Below are 22,057 nucleotides of genomic sequence, written 5' to 3'. Positions count from 1 at the left end.
CTGGAGTGGGGATTGGCCACTGTGGCAAAATTCAGCCGCCACCTGTTTTTCTAAGCCAGGCTTCCTTGAAAACCAGACCTATTTATTTAGTGTTGTCTGCTTTTGTGCTGCAGCAAAAGTTGAGTTGAGTAGTTCCGGAGACCATTGGCCAGAAAGCCTAAAATATTTATGAATTGGCCTGATAGAGAAAGTTTGCTGCCCGGCTCCCCATGTGGTCAAGGTACTGGGCGGCACTGGCATAATAATGGAGGGTGTGGGCATAGGAAACACTGTCCTTGCTCTCAAGGAATGCTTTGCCCCATAGATGGTGAGGCAAGTCTAAGACATGAAAGAACAGTAACAAATGATGAAAGACTAGGCAAGTTCTGGACTGCAGGCTACATTCAGAGAACAATCCGGAAGCATTGCAGTAACATCATGAACGTGAATAAAATACAGCCAAGTGAGTTGTTTCTTTGCACATTTGCTTTATATAGCTATTTGTTCATTCATTCAAAAATCATCATGTGTCTGCTCTGTGCCAGGCAGGCACCATTCTAGGTAACAGACAGGTACGCACCTGTCTCCGAATGCCAACTTGTTGTGCCTGCCGACCGGAAGCAGTACCCCGCCTGCTCTCCGCCACCACACAACCCAAGCTCCTGCTACGGTTTTAACTACAGACGGCTAAATCCTAAAAGGGAAATTTTAAGTTATTTTGGATTTCTCTTAAAGTTCTTCAGTTCCCTTAAAACCTGATCCACCTGATTGTCCATTCCTTGGCCTTAATCCAAAAATCTGCTAAGAAAGAAAGATTCATGGATAAGCTGAAAATTGTCTTATATCTTAGCCCTTCATTTGCTACATAAAGGCAGGTACTTCAGAAGTCTGTACAGATTCGGGTGTTCAAAGCCCATGACCCATCTAAATAGACAATATTTCCTTTCCTGCACTCACCTGGCAACTCTGGCTAAGTCTCTTGGTCTCGGTAACTTGAACTTCATGGGTTTCGAGGATGTCCTGACTTCTGTCAGCTTGCAGCCTCCTCACTCCCACCCTCATAAGGTACTTCATGGGCATCTTTCAGATCCTTAAAGGCAGCCATTTAGGCTTTAAAAATATACATGTTGGGCCAGGGAGCGCAAGGTCCCGAGTTCAATCCCTGGTACCACACACACACAAAAAAAAAAACCACAAAAAAAATACATGTTTATTATCTACCAAGGTTACATATTTAACAGAAACAAAAAGTCTAATCAGGGAGACATGAGTCTCCTGGGAAGCTTATTTTATCACCTGACTCGGTGTACTTTCCTGATTTGGTTTTATTGACTGGATGAGTTCTGTATACACGAAAACCCCATCCTGGAAGCCTCTAATCTTTAAATCAGATGAAGCACATGAAGGGAGGAACAGGGAAAGCAGTGAAGCTCATCCTCAGGGACCTCCAGGACCAGAGGAAGCCAGACTGAGCCCTGACCTCTTGCCTCCATCTGCCCTTCATCCCCACCAGTGAAATCCACTTCGGGTGAGGCTCTTGGATTTTTTTCTTTTGTAAGTAACCCTCAGGAGTGGCCTTGAAGACAAAAGACATCATAAAAGTGGACTAAAGGGATTAGTATGACAGTGAGGAGGACAAGTCTCCTCCTAAGATGTGGAGGTGCACCTTTGCACTCGCGTGTATTGGTGTAAAGTCTCTGTTTGGAGGAAAGAAAGGACAGGGTCATGGGAGGTGTCCATCAGCCAAAGGATTCCAGAGTTTTGTACCGGCTGAAAGAGCCACTTCCTCCTGGACCACATTGGGAGATAGCCCTCTGGGGACCCCTGTGTCCACCCCCTTGATCTGGGGTTCAGTTGACAGCCAGCCTGGAGTGCCTGGGGAGGCGGTGGGGCCCTGGGGGAAAACCTGGACGCTGCAGGTGGAAGCAGCGGAATCCAGCTCTTCTCTCGAGAGCAGAGGGGCTCAGTGTCTGAGGCTTTGTTTCCTCATCTGTAATTTCCAGAATACCCATCCTGGGCATTTGTATTAACAAGACAACGTGAATGGTAGCACAAGCAGGTTAAGTACAGACGGTCAGCCTCCCCTTCTTCACCGTGTAAAAGCGAGGCAGCAGCTCAGAGGGGCAGCACAGCAGCCCTCCGATCAGGTATGGGGCACTGACACACCAGGTCATGTTTGTGTCAGGCCAATGCTAAGATGCAGAATGTGCTCCAGCAAGGCCACCTCAGCTATTTGCTTGCAAGTTTCTGCCTGCTGCCCCTGCCAACCGAGGACATAGATAAGATCCTCACTAGGGTCTGATGAGCCCTGGGGAGGGTGAGTCTTCAGTCCAGCTAGAATATTCAGCTTGGCTCTGACTTCTCACACTTTGGCTCAATCACTTTGCTTTATTTTCAGTGCAAACAACTAAGAAATCAAAGAGTCCTGGGGCCAGGGATGTAGCTCAGTGGTGCCGCACCTGCCTGGCAAGTGCAAAGTCCTGAGTTCAATCCCTGGTACGGCTGGAGGTGGGGGGGCGGATCAAAGAGTCCTAAAGAAAGGGAAGTTTCAGGACAATGCTTTTAAAGGGTAGAACATCAATGGCACCCTGGCTGGGCAGGAAGTAATAGGAGACTGGAAATTCCAGTTTGCTCAATGGTACATGCGTTTGTTACACTGTGCCCCAGCTCTCTGCAGTCCCTGGATGTGAATTCCCAGGTGACTCCCACCCTGAGCAAAGCTGAGGCTGGCGTGGGGCTTGGTTCTAGCCTCTGGGCTCTCAGCAAGGGCTGGAGTCTCAGACCAGCACCCCGGCCCGCTGCTGCACACCCACACCATCAGTCACCAGAGCTGGGAGGCCCGCTTGTTTGCAGCTGTGGTCCCCCTGCCCCGTGAAGCCTTTGCATTCTGTCTCCACCGCCTACCCCACCACAGCGAGCCACTCACTGTGCCCGTGTGGCCTGTTTTCCTAAACCACAGGGAAACACAGCCAGTGGCCCTCTAGAGACAGCTCTTCGCATTAACAGGGAGTTGGCTGTTTGGGATTTAGCAACTTTCTGCTTCGAGCTAATAGCTGCTCTAGAACAGAGGAGGAAAAAAATGACTGAGTGGCATTTGCCCCTGCATCTTGCCAAACCCATGTCTCTGTGAGCAGTCTCCCCCGCGGCACTCTCGCTGTTCAGGCTCAGCACTGTAATTCTCTGCTGCACGGCTCGTGCTGTGCTTTATAAGTTGTCTAGCAGCATCCCTGACTTCGCCCACTGCATGCCCGAAGCTCACTCTGTGCCCATTAGGACCGAGACCTCGCCATACACTGCCCCTTCCGAGCACTGTCAGACTTTCTATTTTGAATGTTACCTCACCTTTATCAATTTCTAGCTATTTTTAAAAAATTAAATAGGGGCCTTAGGGGCCTCCCTGTTGGTAATTATGTCTATGGCACTATGGTTTATAGACCTTCATTTAAAATTTCACTTGGAAAAAAATAAATAAAAATAAAATTTCACTTGGGCTTTAAAACAACATAAAATTACTTCCTTAGATGCTCTTCTGAAGGTTACATTAACCACCATTATTACACATTCCCTTTGTCCCGAAACTTGACTTGCCTACTCAAAATTTTTAAATATCAATTTTGTCTAGCATGGTTTTTTTTTTCCTTTAGAAACCATGTTGATTATGTGTGAATTGCCCATCTTTTTACAGTCTCTCCTCAATCCATCTCTGGTAGGAGACAGACGTGCGAGTGAAAATCTCTCTCCTTAACCACAGGAAGGGACTTTTTATGCCTTTTAGCAGTGGATTCTCAGGGTACCTCACCCAGCAGGAAGCAGAGAGGACGCTTTCTACAGTGGGAAAGAGGCCTTTTATTCTAGCTAAATTCTTTCGTAAACTTCCTCTCACCTCATGGAAGAGACGATCCAAGTAATGGACAATTTCTTTAAAATACTCACCTGCCTTGCTACAGAAGGAGGCCCTTTAGTTTAAGGGAAGCATATTTAAAATTAACAAATGCCTTGGGATGTAAAAATTTTACACATGCATGTTCACTTGTGGTGAGATGGGCTTTTGTTTATAGAATTTGGTGTGTTTTTATTGTACAGTATTAAGCACTTTCAGTGCTGACCAAAACATCACATCTGTGCAAACATGGGTTTGACAAAGCTGGAAGATTCTAGGTGGGCTCTGATTACGGCCTCCAGAAGGTCTAGGGACTGAGGAGGGTGTGTCTTTTATTGAATGAAATCTTAAAAACAAAAACAACTCATGGATTCAATCTCAGTTGTTGAAAAAGGAGGGATGGTAATGTGGTCAAGCCATTATTATTTTTATCATCTAGGCATAACTTAACTAAAAGCAATCAATAATATTGTAAAAGTCACTTATACTCTGAACTTGAAACAACTTTGTCACAGAATTCCTGTTGCTACCTCCATTAATGACTGAGTAATTCAACATGTCTTGAATGTCAACAAATTTTTATTACTCAGCTAACACTGGCTTTGCTAGGTTAAATGTCACTTAAAGTGATCAGTGGAAAGCTAGTTTGGGGTTAATTTCAAATTTATGAAAGGAAAAAGTTCACAAGATACAAATGTTCTTGAAGCTTATAGGTAAAGTCTGCTTTCTGTTAAGCCCTGCCCTTCATTTGCAATCCAAAGATAGCATTCTAGATCCCAGTTCTGTGCCTCTAGGAAACCAACATGGTATCCCAGTGCTGAGTGAGCCGTTACTTGGCGAAATGGTCTGGTTGACATTTTCCTGGGGTTTTTTTGTTTCTGTTTTTGTTTTTGTTTTTTCAGACAGGACTATGTAGTTGTATGGCCTTGAACTCACTATGTAGCCCAAGCTGACCTCACACTCATGGTGATCCTCCTGCCTCAGCCTCCCAAGTGCTGGGATGGCAGGCATGCGCCACCATGCCCAGCTATTTTACTGTTTTATGAGAAATACAATGCACCATGACAGTAAAAGATAAAAAACGGGGGAGTGAAACCTCTGCAGTTGGAATGTCTGCTTTCAGCTCATAGTAGGTCTCTAGATTATTAAAGTTTATTGTGAGCACATTAGAGAACCCCATTCCATTTCAGAAAAATGCAAAGGTGTCCTCAGCCTCTTTGCAGTGAGTGTGATTGGAGCCACACAGGGAGGCAAGGGCGGGGTATCAGTAACCCACTTTCATTCTTCCTAATTCACAGGCATTTTACATGATTGCATTTGGTTTTGTCAGATTTTCCCAGCAGGGAGAGATTATGGGAAATTAAAACTATATTTGCCTTTTGATGGAACCAAAACTGGACAGTTGAGCTACAGCTTGTCTGTTCAGGCTGCTATAACAAAATAGCATGAACTGGGTAAATTATAAACGACAGAAACTCATTCCTCAGAGTGCTGTAGACTCCCCGTCCGATGAGGCCTCACTTTCTGGTTCAGAGACGGCACCTTGTCGGTGTGTCCGCACCCGCACGGAAGGGAGGCCCAGAGGTCTCTCAGAGAAGCGCAGGGCCCCCGCTCTTGTGGGTGGAGCCTCCAAGACCTAATCGCCTTCCAAAGGCTGGGGCTGTCACTTGGAGGCTAGGATTTCAACATCCAAATTGGGGTGGGAGGCGTAACAGCCAGAATGTAGCAGTTCTCTATTTTCTGTTTGTAAGGAAAGTGATACAGAAAAAGGAGGCAGCTTCTCGGCATAAGGACACTTTGCCTACTCTGCTTTGCCTAGAAACTAGGGCCGTCGTTTTCCGGGCGCCTTAAGCGCGAGCTAGAATATTCTGCCGGTCATTGCGTAACACTGGCCTCACATGCTACTTTCTGGTGCTTGGGTTGGTACCCTGCTCTCTCCCCCAACAGCAGCCTACCCTCTGGCAATAAAGAAGGGGGCCTTAGGAAAGTAACAGAAGTGATGGGCCCGTCCCTAGAGGGATTCAAACTCCAGGGCTGGATGTCACTGTTTTAAGGACACCACTCATCTTTTTTCCAAAACGCAACAAATCCCCCATCACGTTTATTTTGAGACACAGATAACACATACACACACACTCACGAATGCTTGATGTTTAGGCTCATGGTAAGCTTGTAGTTCCTTGAAGAATTAAGCTTTCTGAAAAATGCTACATTCCCTCTGTTCCTTCTGCCAGAGAAAATGTTGGAAAGGGTACACTAAGCAAAGTTCAACTTTGCTCTAAAAAAATACTAAGATTTTACAGATATATTCCCATTGACCAGTTATCTGAGACTAGAAATCACATCAGGGAGTACGGTACAGCATAGGCTTCGGAGTCGCACATAGCCTAGAACCCAAAATGTGTCCCACACAGCCGTGCCCTGCAGTGACTACATTACCAAACCCCCTGGCCCCGGCTTCCTGGTCTATGAAGCAGGCAACAGCCTCTGGCTCCTAGATGGGATAACAAGTGTAACCATGCATACAGAACATACAGACAGTGCCTGCAAGTAGCTCCCAACAAATACAATTAATGGTTTCATTATTTTCTTTTCATTTGCATTAGCACGAGTACAATAATCCTGTAAAGTAAGTGTTGTAATTCTCACAAATGAGGAAACAGACTCCCAGGGAGATTAAGAAACTGGCCCAAAGTTGTCTGGAGAATTCAAAGAACGGAGTACTTTCTCTGGGATGTGAACATGTTGGCTGTAAGACATTGCTGGATACTCCCTTCCCAGGGGTGCCAGGCCCAGACCTTACCCCTGTAAGAGACAGCACACTGTAGTACAAGAACCAGGGACCTCAGGCAAGTTCTCGTAACCTCTCTGAGGACTGCAGTGATACTCAAAGTGTCAACTAAACAGCGCAGTAAACAGGGTTAATGTTTAGATTTCTAAAAATTACAGTAAAAGACACATTGCCATTCATCGCCCCGCCAAATACTCATGCTTTGAACATGTGTCCTGTTTAAGGTTTTTTAACATTCACTGCATTTTCCTATCACCCCTTGTATGTGTCTACCTCCACCTACCTACCTAGCAAGGCTCTTCTAGAGGGCAGCAGAGGGCAAGGGGACAGGGAAGGGGGACGTCCCATGTTAGCTGGCTGATTGCGACAGGATCTCACTGTGTCACCCAGGGTGGCCTCACATTCCTGGGTTCTGGGGTTACAGATGTGCAACACCACGCCCAGCCATATGTCTTCTTTAATATACGAATCCACAGCCAAAACCTAGGTTTAGCAAAGTACCAGGGCCTTGCCAAATCACTTAATAAATATTTGCTGCCCAACCACGCAATCAAACATCATTTCTGCAAATGGAAAAAATGAGTTTTTGGACCAGGTTCCTTTCTACTTTGATTCCATTATAATAAAGCCATTTACAAGCCTTCCAACATATGATATAATGAGAATATGGGTATTTGTAAAGTCACGCTGGCCACAGTTCCCGCAGTCAGCATCACCAAGCCACATAGCTTTGCTTTTCCCAGTTTTTGAGTCATTCCTCTTCGTTGGACACTTCCCGGGTCTTCTCATCTCCATCCATTCAGGATCTTGCCGACACCAAGACCGTTTTCAGCCCCTGTACTTTTAGTTCACTGCTCTCTGGGACTTTGAGACCTTCTTTGCCCCCTTCCTCCTCCCAGCCTGTTTGTAGGTCACTGTCAAAGCCGAGTCATGCATTAGTGCTTTGCTCCCTGTCTCTCCAAGTGTTGGTCACGACCACGGACAAGCCTCTTCCTCTTTCTGAGTCACGGCGTCCCCATCTGTAGAGGGAAGCAGCCATCCTGGACATAGTCTAAGCCCACTCAGGTCAGAGATCATACTTCTCCAACAGGATTTCACCAGCTCTCCCCAGACCTTCGTTTCCTTCTCATAAACAAGGAAGTTAGACCACCCGTTCAAATGAAGCAAGAGCAGTGACTGGATTCTTCTCCGAGTCTTGTTGTTACTGCCTCAACCAGAAATATTTTCAACACTGTTTCCTCCCTTTTCCCCTGTAGACTGTAGACTGCTTTGGGATTACGTCTATCAGTTGCTTTCTGACAGCCGGTACGAAAACTTCATCCGATGGGAGGACAAAGAATCCAAAATATTCCGGATAGTGGATCCCAATGGACTGGCTCGGCTGTGGGGAAACCACAAGGTAAAAGTGCCCCGGATACTCGCCTTATAAACCAGTGCCAACATGAAGTCTCTGTCCCTGGAGCGAAGGGTCAGTGTTCTGCTTCCCAAGTGTGCCCATAATCATGTAGCTTGTTCCTCACTGGCCAGTTAGATGGATAGCTGCAGCAGAAGGAAACAGCTACAGAGACCACTTTCCATGCATTACTGCTGCCAGGTACCCATGAACTCACCTGTGGCAGAAGGGTCCCTCTCCCTCTCTCTGCCACTCCCCCCTCCACCTGGTCCTGCCACTCCGCCATCACTAGGAACTGGGTTACAGGGAAGTGCTGCAAGCTGTATGACTCACGGGGAACCCTTGGGAAGTGGTCACTTCTGTCCCGCTCATTTGGAAACTCCCGTGTTCACAAAAACCCATTTCTACATGGAAAATACTTACAATCTTGACTAGCAACATCCCCTTTACAAGCACACGGCACGAGAATTTTGATTGGCCCACAATTTTCCAGACTAGAAGAAGGAAATGGAGTTTAAAACATAAAGTCTTCTAGGGTAAGGCAGACTGTTCAGATGTGCATATGGACAAGGTGGATGGTCATGATCCAGGCCAGACAACAGATGGGCAGATCTGGGACCACATTGGGAGAGGGCACGGGACTCAGCCCATGCTGTGGCCCAGGGAGGAGGACCTGATGCAGACCATGACCAAACAGGAGGCCCTTGTGACAGCCACTTCAGTGTGAGTCACTGAGAAATCTCTGCCATCGTGCAATAGCCCTGGGGCTCAGCACTGCTGTATTCCTGCTGCCACAACAGGGATATTAAAAAAATAAAGTCTCTTCCTTAAAATGACAGACCAGAAACAAGTTTGAGAAAGGTCACTGGAACGAAAAAGGAAATTCTGTGTGGGTTAGGCAGTGAAGGATGTCCCATAGATCGGGGGGACCCACAGGGAATGGCTGGGCACAAGGAAATAGAGGTGCTGCTAGAGCACCCCGCCTTCTGACAGAAGGGGCTTCACTTCAGGCAGAGTCCTCAGCCCTGGTGGAAGCAGAAGGGTGGGAACTAAGGGATGCAGACTGATGACAGCGGATGAGCAGGTAGAATCCCCAAACTGGGAGGGCCATATGAGGCAATTGAAGAGCTTTTATTTTAATAGCTGCCCCAGTGCCTTTTCTGAGGTTCATTTCATTGTCTTTGTGCTTTTTTCTCTCTTCCTCCTTTGAACAAACAGAACAGAACAAACATGACCTATGAGAAAATGTCCAGAGCCCTGCGCCACTACTACAAACTAAACATTATCAGGAAGGAGCCAGGACAAAGGCTTTTGTTCAGGTAGCACTACTTTTGCTCTTTTCCTTCTTTGGGGAGGGTTTTGTTTTCTTTAAATAAGAGGAAGGCGGTGGACTATCACGATCTCTACCTGCCCAGCTGAGAACGCGAAGCCATTAATGCAGGTACTACAAATTGGAGATCAGGCGCGGGTTTGTTAAGATTTAAAAATTTTTTTCTACTTATGTCTGTCCTGTAGTAAAACCAAAGCTAAACAAATACAATCTGACTCACTTATAAAATAATGCAGCAAACAAATAGTATCTGGCTTCAAAGTCCAGTGTAGTTAAGGGAGCCAACAGAGTAGTCCTTTTCAAATGGCAAAACAAGGAATTAAACCTGGACTTCCAGGTCACCAACCCCAGGAGCGACTTTCTGAAGCTTTTGTCAAACTGCAGATAATGACCCACAGTGATTCATGAAACAGACTTAATGGGTTGGTCACATTTTTTTTTTTAACTAGAGAACAGAATAGAGTTGAAAATATCAGAATACATCACATAAGAGTGACAAATGATTCATGAAGATTTTGTTTCAGGGGTGTGTGTGTATATAGATGCGTGGCTCATGATGTAAAACGTATTTCTTCAAATGCATCATAGTCAGAAAAGTATGAAAGCCACTGCACTAGATATTCCTCTTTTCAGAATTTTCCACAATTAATGAGTTCAAACCATTTAACCTATCACATAGATTGTGATTCTAAGAACTAGAAGAGAAGAAGGTGTCTAAAGGACCACTCAAGAAAGGCAGAAGTGGACCCCTGACACCATTAGTAATTTGAGCTGGGACCAAGTGCGGTTTGGGGGAAGGTGAGGTGAACAAGTGTGACTGTAGGTCGTAGGTTTTGGCAAATGAGACAGAAAAGAGTGATAGACAGGGCTGGAGATGTGGATTTGGAATTATATACATTGGTAAAAAATGACACGGTAATGAGCAGAGCAGCTCACTGGGATGGCGGTGTTCATTGGAAAGAGCAGCAAACTCGGAGGTTAGCACTGGGATAGAGGGGTTCCTTGGGAGTAGTAAGGAGAATTCCAGTCTTCAAAAGAAACAGAAAAGGGTAGTCAAGAAAGAGAAACAGAATGGAATAAAAAAGAACCTTCTCACCTCTGGCTCTAGATACTTTCTCTTTGCCCTTCATTCTAAACTCAGTCCTTGGTTCCCAGTTTTTCATACTTGACTCTTTTTTCCTGGATGAATTGATCCCATTACACAACTTCATTTGTCACCTCAGTGAGTATATATTCTTAAATCCAGGTCTAAAATTCTCCCTGGAATTCTAAATTTAAATTTCTAAGAGCTTCTTGTAGGAAGTAACCACTTAAATTTATCACATTAGTATTTCGAACATGATACCTTCAAGGCAGACCCTTCTTCACATATTAAAAACGCTACCCAGAATTCTTGTTACTCATCAGTGGCATTGTTACTGTTTTAAGCAATCTTGAAACTAGAGTTACTAGTTATAGGCTCCTCCTGTACCCTAGGCAGGCATTATGCTGGACGGACCACTGGCTGGTCAGCGCCATTCCCATTTCACTCTGTTACAGGAGCTAGAAGCCTGGCAACTGCATTCCCAGGATTTGTTGCCAGAAGGTCCCAGGTTGAAGTCTACACACAATATACACATTCATGAGATTTGGAAGATAGAGGAAAGACAAAATCATTGCTATTGCTTCCTTGACAGTGGAAGCTGATTTCTGCACTTCAGTGATCCACATCAGAATTCATTCAAAACCTCCTATCCCTGGTCCACTCCTCTGCCTTCCGATATTACACTACACACTTCCGGCAGCCCCACAGCACTAATGCAATTCCCTTTTCCGGGCAGGTACCTTTACAGGCAATTTCAGTTCTGTTACCCTTTATGAGGCCTTCTGTCATCTCATGAATTCCCTTGCCCCTTAACCACACCATGATTTGTATGTTTAATAGTCGAATATGAGAAGTCCTTCTCCCCACAATTAGATCATAAGCTCCTCAAAGATAGAGGATTGTATGTTATGTAACTGTTCGATACTTTAGGGAGGGTTTCGATAAATGTTCATGGCAAGCCTGATAGAACACCCCAGTGGGCAGGCCAAAGATTATATCTTTGAGTTAATACATCATACGCCAGTGATGGCGAACCTTTTAGAGCTTTCAGTGATACAAACAGCCCACTGCAGCTCGAGTGCCATAGGTTTGCCACCTGTGGAATGGAACTGTCGTAAGGTTTTGAATAGGAGACAAAATGTATATTTCAAGTTAGTTCACTGGTGCAAACTAGAGCACATGAAGAGGGACGATGCTCAGACATGGAGGTGGTGGCGAAAATAGCAACCCCATAGTAGGGACAGACCCTAGGCAGTCAGGCTACCTTCCTGAGCCATGCAAATCATGGCGAAACGTGCTCAGAGCCAGATGAACCCATGGAACAAGATGAGGCTCACTGTGCAGTGCGGCGCAACTGCGAAGGACAAGCCACTCGGAAGGGGAGTCCTTGCCAGCATTTTGTGTGGATCAGGGTTAAGACTAAAAAAGATTCTCTTCCCTTTTGCCTTTCTAATTTTCTAAAAGCTCCACTAACTTGGCCAATTGTCAAAATTTCCCATTTAACATTTAATTGTATTGAGTTAAATTTAAATTTTGAGAACCATTCCCTGGCCTGATGGTCTAGAATGGAAGTGGATATACAGCTCTCATGGGTGATGATAAAATTGAGCTCTCTAAAAATAAGCCAGTAAGTAAGCTGTACCCTGGTTCCCCATCCAGTCCGGCAGTAATGTACCCATAGTGCCAAAGGGTGCTCCCTCCCTCCTAGTCACTCCAGGCTTTGTGCAGTCATTTTGCCGCTTTTGAGGCATTTAGAGGAGGGGTCCCTTCTGCTACACTAAGTTAGCATTAATGTGAGGGCTCAGTAGCTTTCCAGCTGCAAGCATACGATGGGGCCTCACTTTATAGGTTCCAATTCAGAGTCAAGGCACCTTTGCTTCAAATGTAATCTTTTGGCTCCATTTCTTCTTCCCAAGGTTCATGAAAACCCCTGATGAAATCATGAGTGGCCGAACAGACCGTCTGGAGCACCTTGAGTCCCAGGAGCTGGATGAACAAATATACCAAGAAGATGAATGCTGAGGGGACCCAGGGTCGCCTCAGCAGCAGGCCAGCAGCAAGGGAAACTGCCCACCAGGACTGCTGGAAGCTGGGGAGGCTGCAGAAAAAGGCTAGAGTGGCAGGAACACTTCCCTGCAGGACAAGATGGACCAGAGCACCTTAGACAAACCTCCCAGCAGGGGCAGGGCTGGGATCCGGCAGAGGGCACGAGCCTGGGACTGGAGTGTCACGTTTCCTTCCCCTCTGGAGTCTCTCCCTCTGTAATTCCTCGCCCATACCCTTCCAGATCTGTTGTAGTCCCAAGGTGTTTCTTTGTTTTTTTAAGAACATGCAGTTTGACTTTTCATCATTCATATAGGGGAAGACATCGGATGTTGTTTTCCTATGGAAATATATATCTATTATATATCTATTTTTGCAAATCTCACAAAGGATGGCCAGCCCAGATTGTCAGGAAAGAGAATACTTGCAGAAAGGATCAGGTTCCTCTTTTTGCTGCCACATGGGTCAGGTTTGTTCCTGTTGCAGTTGGGTCTTGGCAGAAAAAAGAAAAAAAAAGATGCTTCAAAAAATGATCATGTGAAAAGGAGAGCTCGTGCATGCTCCCCCCCACCCCACCCCAGCTCCCTCTGTCCTCCCTGCCTGCCTGCTGTCACACTTCGCTCGCCTTTCTCCAGAGTTCAGCCTCTCAAGAGTCTTAGGGATTGTTGGCGCCTACACAGAATCAGTGACCTAGGTGCTCGGTGGCCAGCAGCACAGAGTCCAGCCCCCCTCTGGCATTTAGCTGCCCATTGGAGGGAGGCCAGAAACCTCACAGACGCTGCTGAACTCCAAAAAGATAAGTGCTGCTCCATCGCGCCATCTTGAGAAGGCTGTGAGAGCCACGCAGCTAAGGCATGAGATAAGACAGAGGCCGTCCAAGTTACCTGGACAGACCCAGGAGCTTGAGATTAGCTTGCAAGTGCTGCAAAGTGGAACATACAAAAAGACCACACAGGCCTGGTGGTTCAGAGACTGGGCAAAAATATTCTGCAGTGGGGATTTATTTTTCTAAAACAAGTTATTGAGGAGAGCAAGAAAGAAAAGCCCCTCTTGCTCCATTCCAAGGGCCATCTTGTGGTCAGTTATGTGCCCTCAACGAATTTCTTTTTTCCAGTTCCGAGTCTTCTTTAAAATTCCCTGGTCTCCACTGAACACTTGTGAGGGGAGGATCCCAGCATGCAGTCCGAGATGCCACCGGTGTTTGCCCAGCGTGGGCAAACAGGAAATTCCTCAAATCTATTCTATTTTCTTTCCTTCGTTGCTGTGTTTCAGAAAGGAGTTATTTGTGGCTCTCGTTCACCTCCAAATAAGGTTGGTAGTGTTGTAAAAGGAGGGTGGTGCCACCCTTTAATACTTTTAACGATAACAGCTATTTTTAGAGAACTATTTTAGATTCCCTTTCCTTTTCTACCCAGCTATATTGATTGTTCCAATACAGACAGGTTCAGACATCCAATATGTGGAGTGCAGACCTGTTTTAATCCACAAGATTAGGCCTGCCTTACAAATCACCTCCTCTCTGTTCCTCTGTTTCCCTTACCAGCTCTGGGGTACACACGTATTCTACCATTAGCAGCTGCCAGATGAGCAGATCCCCAGGCTTATAATCCCACCATTTCTGAGTGAGTCAGGCACACAGGCAGGAGGAATCCTTCCTGGCCCTTACTCCCAAGGGCACCAGCCTGTGGGGCAAGCAGGTGGACCATGGTTCAAAGACACTGGAACTGAGGAGCTGATTGGGGCTCTTCAGTCTTGCTCTGTCCCTGCCTCTTAGGCCACAGGTGGACACACGGGTGGCCAGCCCACTCTTCCTGTCACATGCCTCCCCATCTGCCCTCTGGGAAGTCAGGGACGTTCTGTGGCTCAGGGGCCTCACCGTGAAGGGTTTGGTCTTGGTCTGCTTGAATGGTGAAGCAACTCTGCTGCAGATGTCTTTTGAGAGTGTTTGGGTGGTACATTTCTCAGCTTCTACTCTTAAGATGTGTATTTCAAATAGAGCAAGCCAAAAAACTGGTGTATTGTGAAAGTCACTGAGTGTAAGAGCTGCAGAGAAAGGGTGGGTATTTTACTAAGGCCCTTTGAATGAATATGAAATCAGAAACCAGGACATGATGCTGCTTTTCCCTGAGATTTAGGACAGCATTCTGGCCAGTTTATCAGAACCCAGTCTCGTAATTGTTCAAAGAATCTTATACATGAATTGTGGAGGGAAATTCTCTCGGCCCAAGGATCTCTGCATTTGAAGGAATGTCCAGTGAGATGATGTAAGACTTAGGATGACTTGCTCAGCCACTTCCAGTAGATATATTAATTCCACTGTAGTCTTTACTTCGCATTCAGATATTACCAATACTGATTTTCAGTTGATTCTCTTCACTGCAAATATCCTTCTCATTGTGTCTTTGAAAGAATAACTCCTCTCAGTGGCAACCTCTGGGGTATGGTTATTAGCATACTGCAGACCATAAAATTGGTCAAACTTTGAGGAACCACTGACTAGACACTGTGAGGGTTTCAAAGATAAACCAGGCATAATCCCTGCCTTCTGAGAGTTTATGTTCTACCTGTAGGACCCACCCATCATGACATTTCTCAGTTCAACTTGAAATGCTAGAGATGATGAAAATTTCACCCAGGACCAAAGTAAAATCTCATGTATCATCTGAATAGTTGGCCTTTCTTGCCACCATGAGAATTCCTTAGCTTAGAAAATCTGAAGCCAGAAAAAGAAAATTCAGACAAGCCCTGCTAGCTGAAAGATGGGCACCCTCCACTTGCATCTTGGCCTGTAGCTGGGCTGTCTCCTCTCCAGAAGAAAGCCAGGGTAGCTGGCTAGCTGGGCTGAGTTAAAGGCAACACTGTCACTTCCTTAGATCTTGATCCAAGGCAATTTAGTCTTGTCTGAGGCAGAATCACCAATGCTCTTAAGTTCTTGAAAAAGAAATAACAGACGGATTTTTCTCCTTCACTGTGTTTCAAGTCCTCTGATCCAATGTCTTATCCAAATGAGAATGTCACTTTGACATTTGAATAACAATTTACCAAAATGACTAACCACCAGATCTACCTTCAGCACATAGGATCTCATCCTGAAAACATTTTTGAAATATTAACTGCCTTTTGCAGAAGGGAACCCCAAGTGTCAGAAGTAATACCACTTGTCCTAGGAGCAGACAGCATGGCAGAATTAGAACTGGGGTGAAGCCGTGCCATACAGTCCATTTGACCATTCTTTCCTAGGAAACCTGGAAATAAAAGATTGGGAAAGACAAAGAACAAAGGACAGTTTTCTTTGCCTAAGCATTAGGAACTGTTCATTCCCTCAGCCTGCTCCTCTGAGCAGAAACCTGGAATAAAGAGAGTGATGGAGCCAGTGGGGTGGGGAAGGAATCTCTGCCTGTCTGCAGACCACACAAGACTAACCTAATACTCTTGGCCCCATTTGCATCAACACTAAGCAACTGCAAACTCCCCAAATCTCCCATACATGCCAAGGGAACATTCTTGAAGATTTCTCTTTGTGACTGAACACACCTGCAAAGCAGAACGAATCTAGCTTTTTTTTTTTTTTTTTTTTTTGGTTTAGTTTCTAATCTCTTGTTTATGAGGTGTGGGGTTTATAAGGGACTGAATCAAATGAATGTAACAAAAAGTAAAAAAAAAAAAAAAAAAAAAAAGCCTTTTCTCAGGGCCAGTGAGTTGCAAATAATTTTTAAAGAAAAGCCTATAATTACTTCATCTCAATAAATTTTTTATAAAAAAAAAGTCCTATTTCTGTTTTGTTTGGTTTTTTTTGGTACTGGGGATGGAACTCTGGACCTTGCGCTTGCGAGGCAGGCGGCAGAACAACTGAGCTAAACCCCCGGCCCTGTGTCTGTTTTGAATGTGAAATGCAGTGGGACTGGCAAGGTGCTCCAATAGGTAGATCCTGTCGACACTCAGTTACAGCCTAAAGTGTGCTCCCTGGATCGCCGCTGGCCAGAAGCCTCACTACTGAGTGGGCTGCGGCCAGTCTTCAGACAAGTGTCACTAGAAGTTCAGAGCAGATCGCTCCAATCTGAGCAGCAGCCACAGGTGCAAATTTTTGCTAAAAAGAATCCAAATCAGAGACTAGGGATCTATGTTGTGCCAAAGATGGATCAGTTCCCTAAGGGGCTTCAGTGAAGCTAGAACCTCAGGTCTTCTCATAGCAATGCACAAGTCAGTCGACAAGGAAACCAGGGCATAGCTGAGGAGGTGGCCCATGCCCAAAGCCAGGACTGTGCCTGCCTGGAAGGTCGTCACAGTTCAAAGCCAGTCCACAGGCACAATGTCTCAGCCACACTGCCCGGGGGAGCCAGCTACCAACCCCTGGGCACTTAGGATTTCACCCTCAAACATCTTATGTTCCAGCAGAGGCAGGTAGAAACAAGTACTGTAGAATGGAAAATGGAAGTAAATCATGCTGTATGCAATTCCCATGTAGGTTGAAATACAGGAGTTAGAGAGCAATGATCTGTGGATCCAGGGGCGTAGCTCAGTAGTAGAGAACTTGCCTAGCATGTGCATGGCCCTGGGTGCCACCCCCAATACTGAAAGCAGGGAGAGAAGGAGAAAGGGAGGGAGGGAGGGAAATTAATTAGTGGTTTCTTAGATCATTTCTGTATTGAAATTCTCTAAGATACTCTTATCTCTTGACCATGGATTGCTGAAAGTTGGCCTTTCAGGCCAAACTAGGGGCGGGGCCTGGCAACCTGTTTATATAGATAAATCTCCCAGCGATTGTGACCCAGGTTGAAGTTTGAGAACCACTGCTAACATCAATCTGTTTATCTTAGCATGAAAAAGATGACAACTCATTTACATTAACCGTACCCATAGTCAACAATGCTGCATTTTCCTAAAAATAAATACACTGTAGAATGAGGCTAAGTGAACCCAGAATCATAAACCAAAGTCATCATCTTGTTTCCTACAAACCTTTTAAGCAATTAGTTTGCTATCTTAAAGGCGGACTCAAACAGGTGCCCTGCCCTTGCTAATAGAAGCGCAGCAATTTATCCACTTATGCCCACTTCTCTGCCTAACCAGCCTGATTGAAAAAGAAAAAAGGATCATTCACATCTGCTCTCTGACCTTGGCTATCTGTCCCCTGAATTAATAAGCAGAGAACAGATGACCACTTAGCCAGGATATTCGTAGAGGACTTCAGAGCCACTGGACTAGAAACAGTGCTTGTGGCTCACTTGGGCATCTCAGATAAAAGTTGGTTCTCCCCTAGTGACATCTTGAGAAGTACGGGCAGAAGATCTGCTCTCCTACCCTACTCTCTGGTTATGTGGCTTGATGCCAATGGTGCTGGTCCTCAGACCACAATTTTGAGTGGCAAGACCCCAGTGATGTCCCTTCAAACCCTGAGAATCTGACCCTTATGGATCTGAGTCTTTCTCTTGACTGTTCCACCTTGCCACTTCCTCCCTAGAATAGTTCCTGGGGCCAATCCTGCTCTGCAAGAAGTTCTTTTTTATGGATAGCAACAAAAGTAAAAAACATGATGAAAAGCCTCTTCAGCAAGGAACAGTCACTTATAAACCAGACCTTCATATGGCCACTGAAGCATACACCTCCTGGTCACCACCCTTACATTAGGAATGAGAATTCCAGCACCACTACCTCTCTCTTGGCCTCAAGAAAGATCTTGACATTGATATTCCAAAGGCATGAGGACAGATGAGCAGATCTTCCACCCAAAACGTCCATGACATTGACATTCAAAGTAGGCAATCTTGGGTCAGCGCCTACACTGTCAGCACTCACAGGTTCACTCTTCTCTTATTTTTTATAATTAAGGCCTCACTCCCCACTTGACTAAAGAGACAAAGCTCTGCTAGTAAAAACCACTAGGGGAATTCCTAATTTCTTAAGACAGTAGAAGAATACTTTCCAAACTCTCTCAGCAATGCCCTCGTAGAATCCTGAGGAGGATTTTGGTCGTGAGAACCCTTATCAGACCATCCCTGAATTGATGCTGCATACTCTGCTGCCTCTGGAAGAGCTAAGTACCTCCTCCCACTTGCCCCAACTGGAAGCTCTTCTGTAAAAGCAACAAAAAGCCTCCCTGTGTGCACCTCTGACCTCTACTAAAACATCCTGAGGATACACACTGTGTTTTATGCACTCTTTCACCACCAGCCACTCGAATAGTGGTTGGCACATGGTATATTTTAATAAAGGTTTTTAAGAAAAGAGTAAAGTTGGAGAAATTCTATGACTTTGAGTCCTAACACAGGACAAAGATTTCCTTGGATATGAAAGCAAAAACATAATCTTTAGAAAGGAAAAATTGATAGTTTGGACCTCATCAAAATTAAAATTTGCTCCTCGAGGGATACCACTAAAGAAAGGAACCCAGGAAGCCACAGGAGAATGGATGGTCCTGGCAGTGCAAGTGACTGATGAGCTCTGGTTTTCTTTCCAGCAGCAGTGCTGTCATGCACCCCACACCTGTGTACTACCATGTCCTCTACCAAGGAAGTGGGGAACCCAGGTGGACTGGTCATGGAGACCTACTAACTGGCTGGTGGCTACCAGGCTTCTGAGGACGCTTTCACCACCACCCCAGCAAAAGCCAGAGCAGAAAAGCTAGAATCCAGGCGGGTCCATGGGGATGCTCTCATCACCACAGCAGCAAAGGCTGAACCAAGAAGCCAGCATCCGCTCGGCCCCTCAAAAGACCTTGACCCATGGAAGAATATAACCAACACCAAGGGTTCCCTGCACCCAAAATTTGTCACGTGGACCACGGTGACAAGACCCAACAATACATTGCTGTAACTTGAAACAAAGGACTTTGGAAGGAGTCTATGACAGAATATCCTAGTAGAGGCCCAGTCTACCAGATGGATTCCTGACCTCAGTCACAGCCAGCAACCACCAGCACACAGCCTTCCTCACACTGAGAGACACACTCAGGCAGACACAGGGAGCCTCAAGCCTAAGCTCTGAGGAACAACCCCAGGGATTCTGTCTCCTTTCTTCCCAGCCTTTAATGTCTCCTGAGGGCTTCCTAACCGAATAATGTGATTTTCTGCAACAAACAAAAACAAAAAGGAAATGAAAAGGTAAATTACAGATTGGAAGCAAATATTTGTAAGTCATCTGAAAAAAGACTGCTGTCCCAGAGATATAAAAGACTCTTACAATTAAATAATATGATGAAAACCCAATTTAAAATGGTCAAAAGCTTTGAATAGACATTTCACAAAAGTCATAGAAAAGACTGTAAAGCACACACACACAAACACAAAGATGTGCAACACCATTAGTCATTAAGGAAAGACAAAGTAGAACCTTCTGAGTCACCGTACCACCACCCTCAGCACCAAGGAGGTGAGACATGCAGGCACCAGCAGCACACACCCCCACCCTGGGAAATGAGAAGAAATGTAAAAAAGTCTCAAAAACAGATTTCCAGATCACCTAAAGCAACCCCAAAGGGAAACAAGATGGAACACTCTGATACTCAACCACCTGGTCTCCCTGAACTGGCAACAAAAGAGGATCTGGAAAAAATGAAATCAGAAATAATTTCTCAGATAACAGCAGAGATTGTGCCCATAGTGCAAGACATGATTAATAAACCTAGAGAGGACACAGACAAAAAAAATAGAGGAGCTGAGGAATATGATGGAAACATAGGAAACAAATGGAATCCATAAAACAGATGCAAATAGATTTCTAGGAGATTAAAAACTCCACTGAAAGTCTACACAACAGAAAGAGCCAAGGTGAGGACAGAATTTCAGATATAGAAGAAAAGATTGCAATTAGTGACCAGGAAAAGAAAAATTTCTTTAATATGGTAAGAGACCACAAGAAATCAATCCAGCAGCTGCTAGACAATGCAAAGAAGAATAACATAAGACTGACTGAAGACAACAAAGAAAGAAGAGAGAGTGCAGATGACATAAAAAATCTGTTCAGAGAAGTTATGGCAGAAAACTTCCCAAGCAGGGGAAAAGAACTTGACATACAGATAAGTGAGGCATATAGGACTCCAAATAGCCTTGATCAAAAAGAAAATCTACACATAGGCATATAATAGTTAAGATTCCAGAAACCCAACAGAAGAACAAAATTCTACAAGGAGTGAGAGAAAAGAAACAAATCACATACAAAGGAAAGCCCATCAGAATAACAGCACACTTCTCAACATAGACCTTCAAGGCAAGAAGAGCTTGGAGTGATGTATTTCAAGCACTAAAGGAAAAAAACCCTCCAGCCCAAATTGATCTACCTTGCAAAACTATCTTTCAGAATTGATGGAGAAATAAGATACTTTCATGACAAAGAGCATCTTAGGAAATTCATGAATACCAAACCAGCACTCCCAAAAATTTTAGGCAATATCCCAGGAAAAGACAACAAGGATCACAACCCCAGGAAGCCCAGCAGAATGAATCCATCAGGTGTGACAAGAAATTAAACACAAAGAGGGAGAATCCAACAAAAAGAAAAAGTCATGACAATGATAACTCAATATGTATCAGTTATAACCATCAATGTTAATAGTCTCAATTCAACAGTCAAAAGAAATAGACTGGCAGAATGGGTCAAGAAGCAAAATCCAACAATATGCTGCATACAAGAAACACACTTAATTCAGAAAGAAATTCATAGTCTGAAAGTTAAAGGGTGGAAAACAATACTCCATGTGACAGAAACCCAAAAAAAAGCAGGAGTAGCTATACTCTTTGCAGATCAAGTGGATTTCAAACCAACACTGATTAAAAGAGACAAAGAAGGACACTACATCCTTGTAAAGGGAACAATCAAACAGGAAGAGATGACAATCATAAATATCTATGCACCAAACACTAGTGCGTCCAACTATATAAACAAGTACGAATGGACATGAAAAATCAAATAAGCACTAATACAATAGTAGTGGGGGACCTCAATACCCCACTGTCACAAATAGATCAACTAGACAAAAAATAAGCAACAAAATACTAGAACTCAAACTCTTGAACAAATGAACTTAACAGATGTTTACAGAGTGATCCACCCCACAAAAACAGAATACATATTCTTTTCAGCTGCACACAGGTCATTCTCCAAAACAGACCACACACTCGCTTATGGAACATATTTAAGTTAAGTGCAAAGGAATTGGAGTTATCCCCTGTATATTATCAGACCATAGTATGATGAAATTGGAGATCAATAGCAAAAGAAACTGCAGGAATTTCAGAAACACATGGAAATTGAATAATACACTGCTGAATAACCAATGGGTCACAGAGGAAATTAAAAAAGAATCAGACAGTTCCAACAATTAAATGACAATGACAGTAGAACATATCAGAATCTATGGGACACAATGATAGCAGTCTTACTTACCAGGGAAATTCATAGCAGTGAATACTCATATTAGGAAAACAGAATGAGCCCAATTGAACAACCTGATGCTGAACCTCAAGCTTCTAGAAAAAGAAGAACAGGACAAACCCAAAACTCATACAAGGGAGGAAATTATAAAGAGCAGAGCAGAAATCAATGCAGTGGAGACTAAGAAC

The 22,057-nt window shown here is 44.7% G+C and overlaps 1 protein-coding gene across 5 annotated transcripts in view; it reads left to right on the top strand.

Moving 5' to 3' along the window:
* Positions 1–16,088, top strand: part of Etv6 (ETS variant transcription factor 6) — a 217,539-nt gene extending 201,451 nt beyond the window's left edge. For all 5 annotated transcript variants that reach the window (XM_021259176.2, XM_004845875.3, XM_087214089.1 and 2 more), the window contains 3 exons: positions 7,907–8,049; positions 9,262–9,362; positions 12,374–16,088. In XM_021259176.2, the coding sequence (XP_021114835.1) occupies positions 7,907–8,049; positions 9,262–9,362; positions 12,374–12,479 (350 nt within the window). In that variant the 3' untranslated portion in view covers positions 12,480–16,088. The remainder of the gene's footprint in view (positions 1–7,906; positions 8,050–9,261; positions 9,363–12,373) is intronic.
* Positions 16,089–22,057: the final 5,969 nt, after the last annotated feature.

Source organism: Heterocephalus glaber, unplaced genomic scaffold (genome assembly GCF_053883595.1).
Source record: "Heterocephalus glaber isolate CG9 unplaced genomic scaffold, H.glaber_assembly_v1.0 deba00001444, whole genome shotgun sequence".
Taxonomy (NCBI): Eukaryota; Metazoa; Chordata; class Mammalia; order Rodentia; family Bathyergidae; genus Heterocephalus; species Heterocephalus glaber.
Note: the sequence above shows the minus strand (reverse complement) of the source record. Positions and strands in the feature narration are given on the sequence as shown.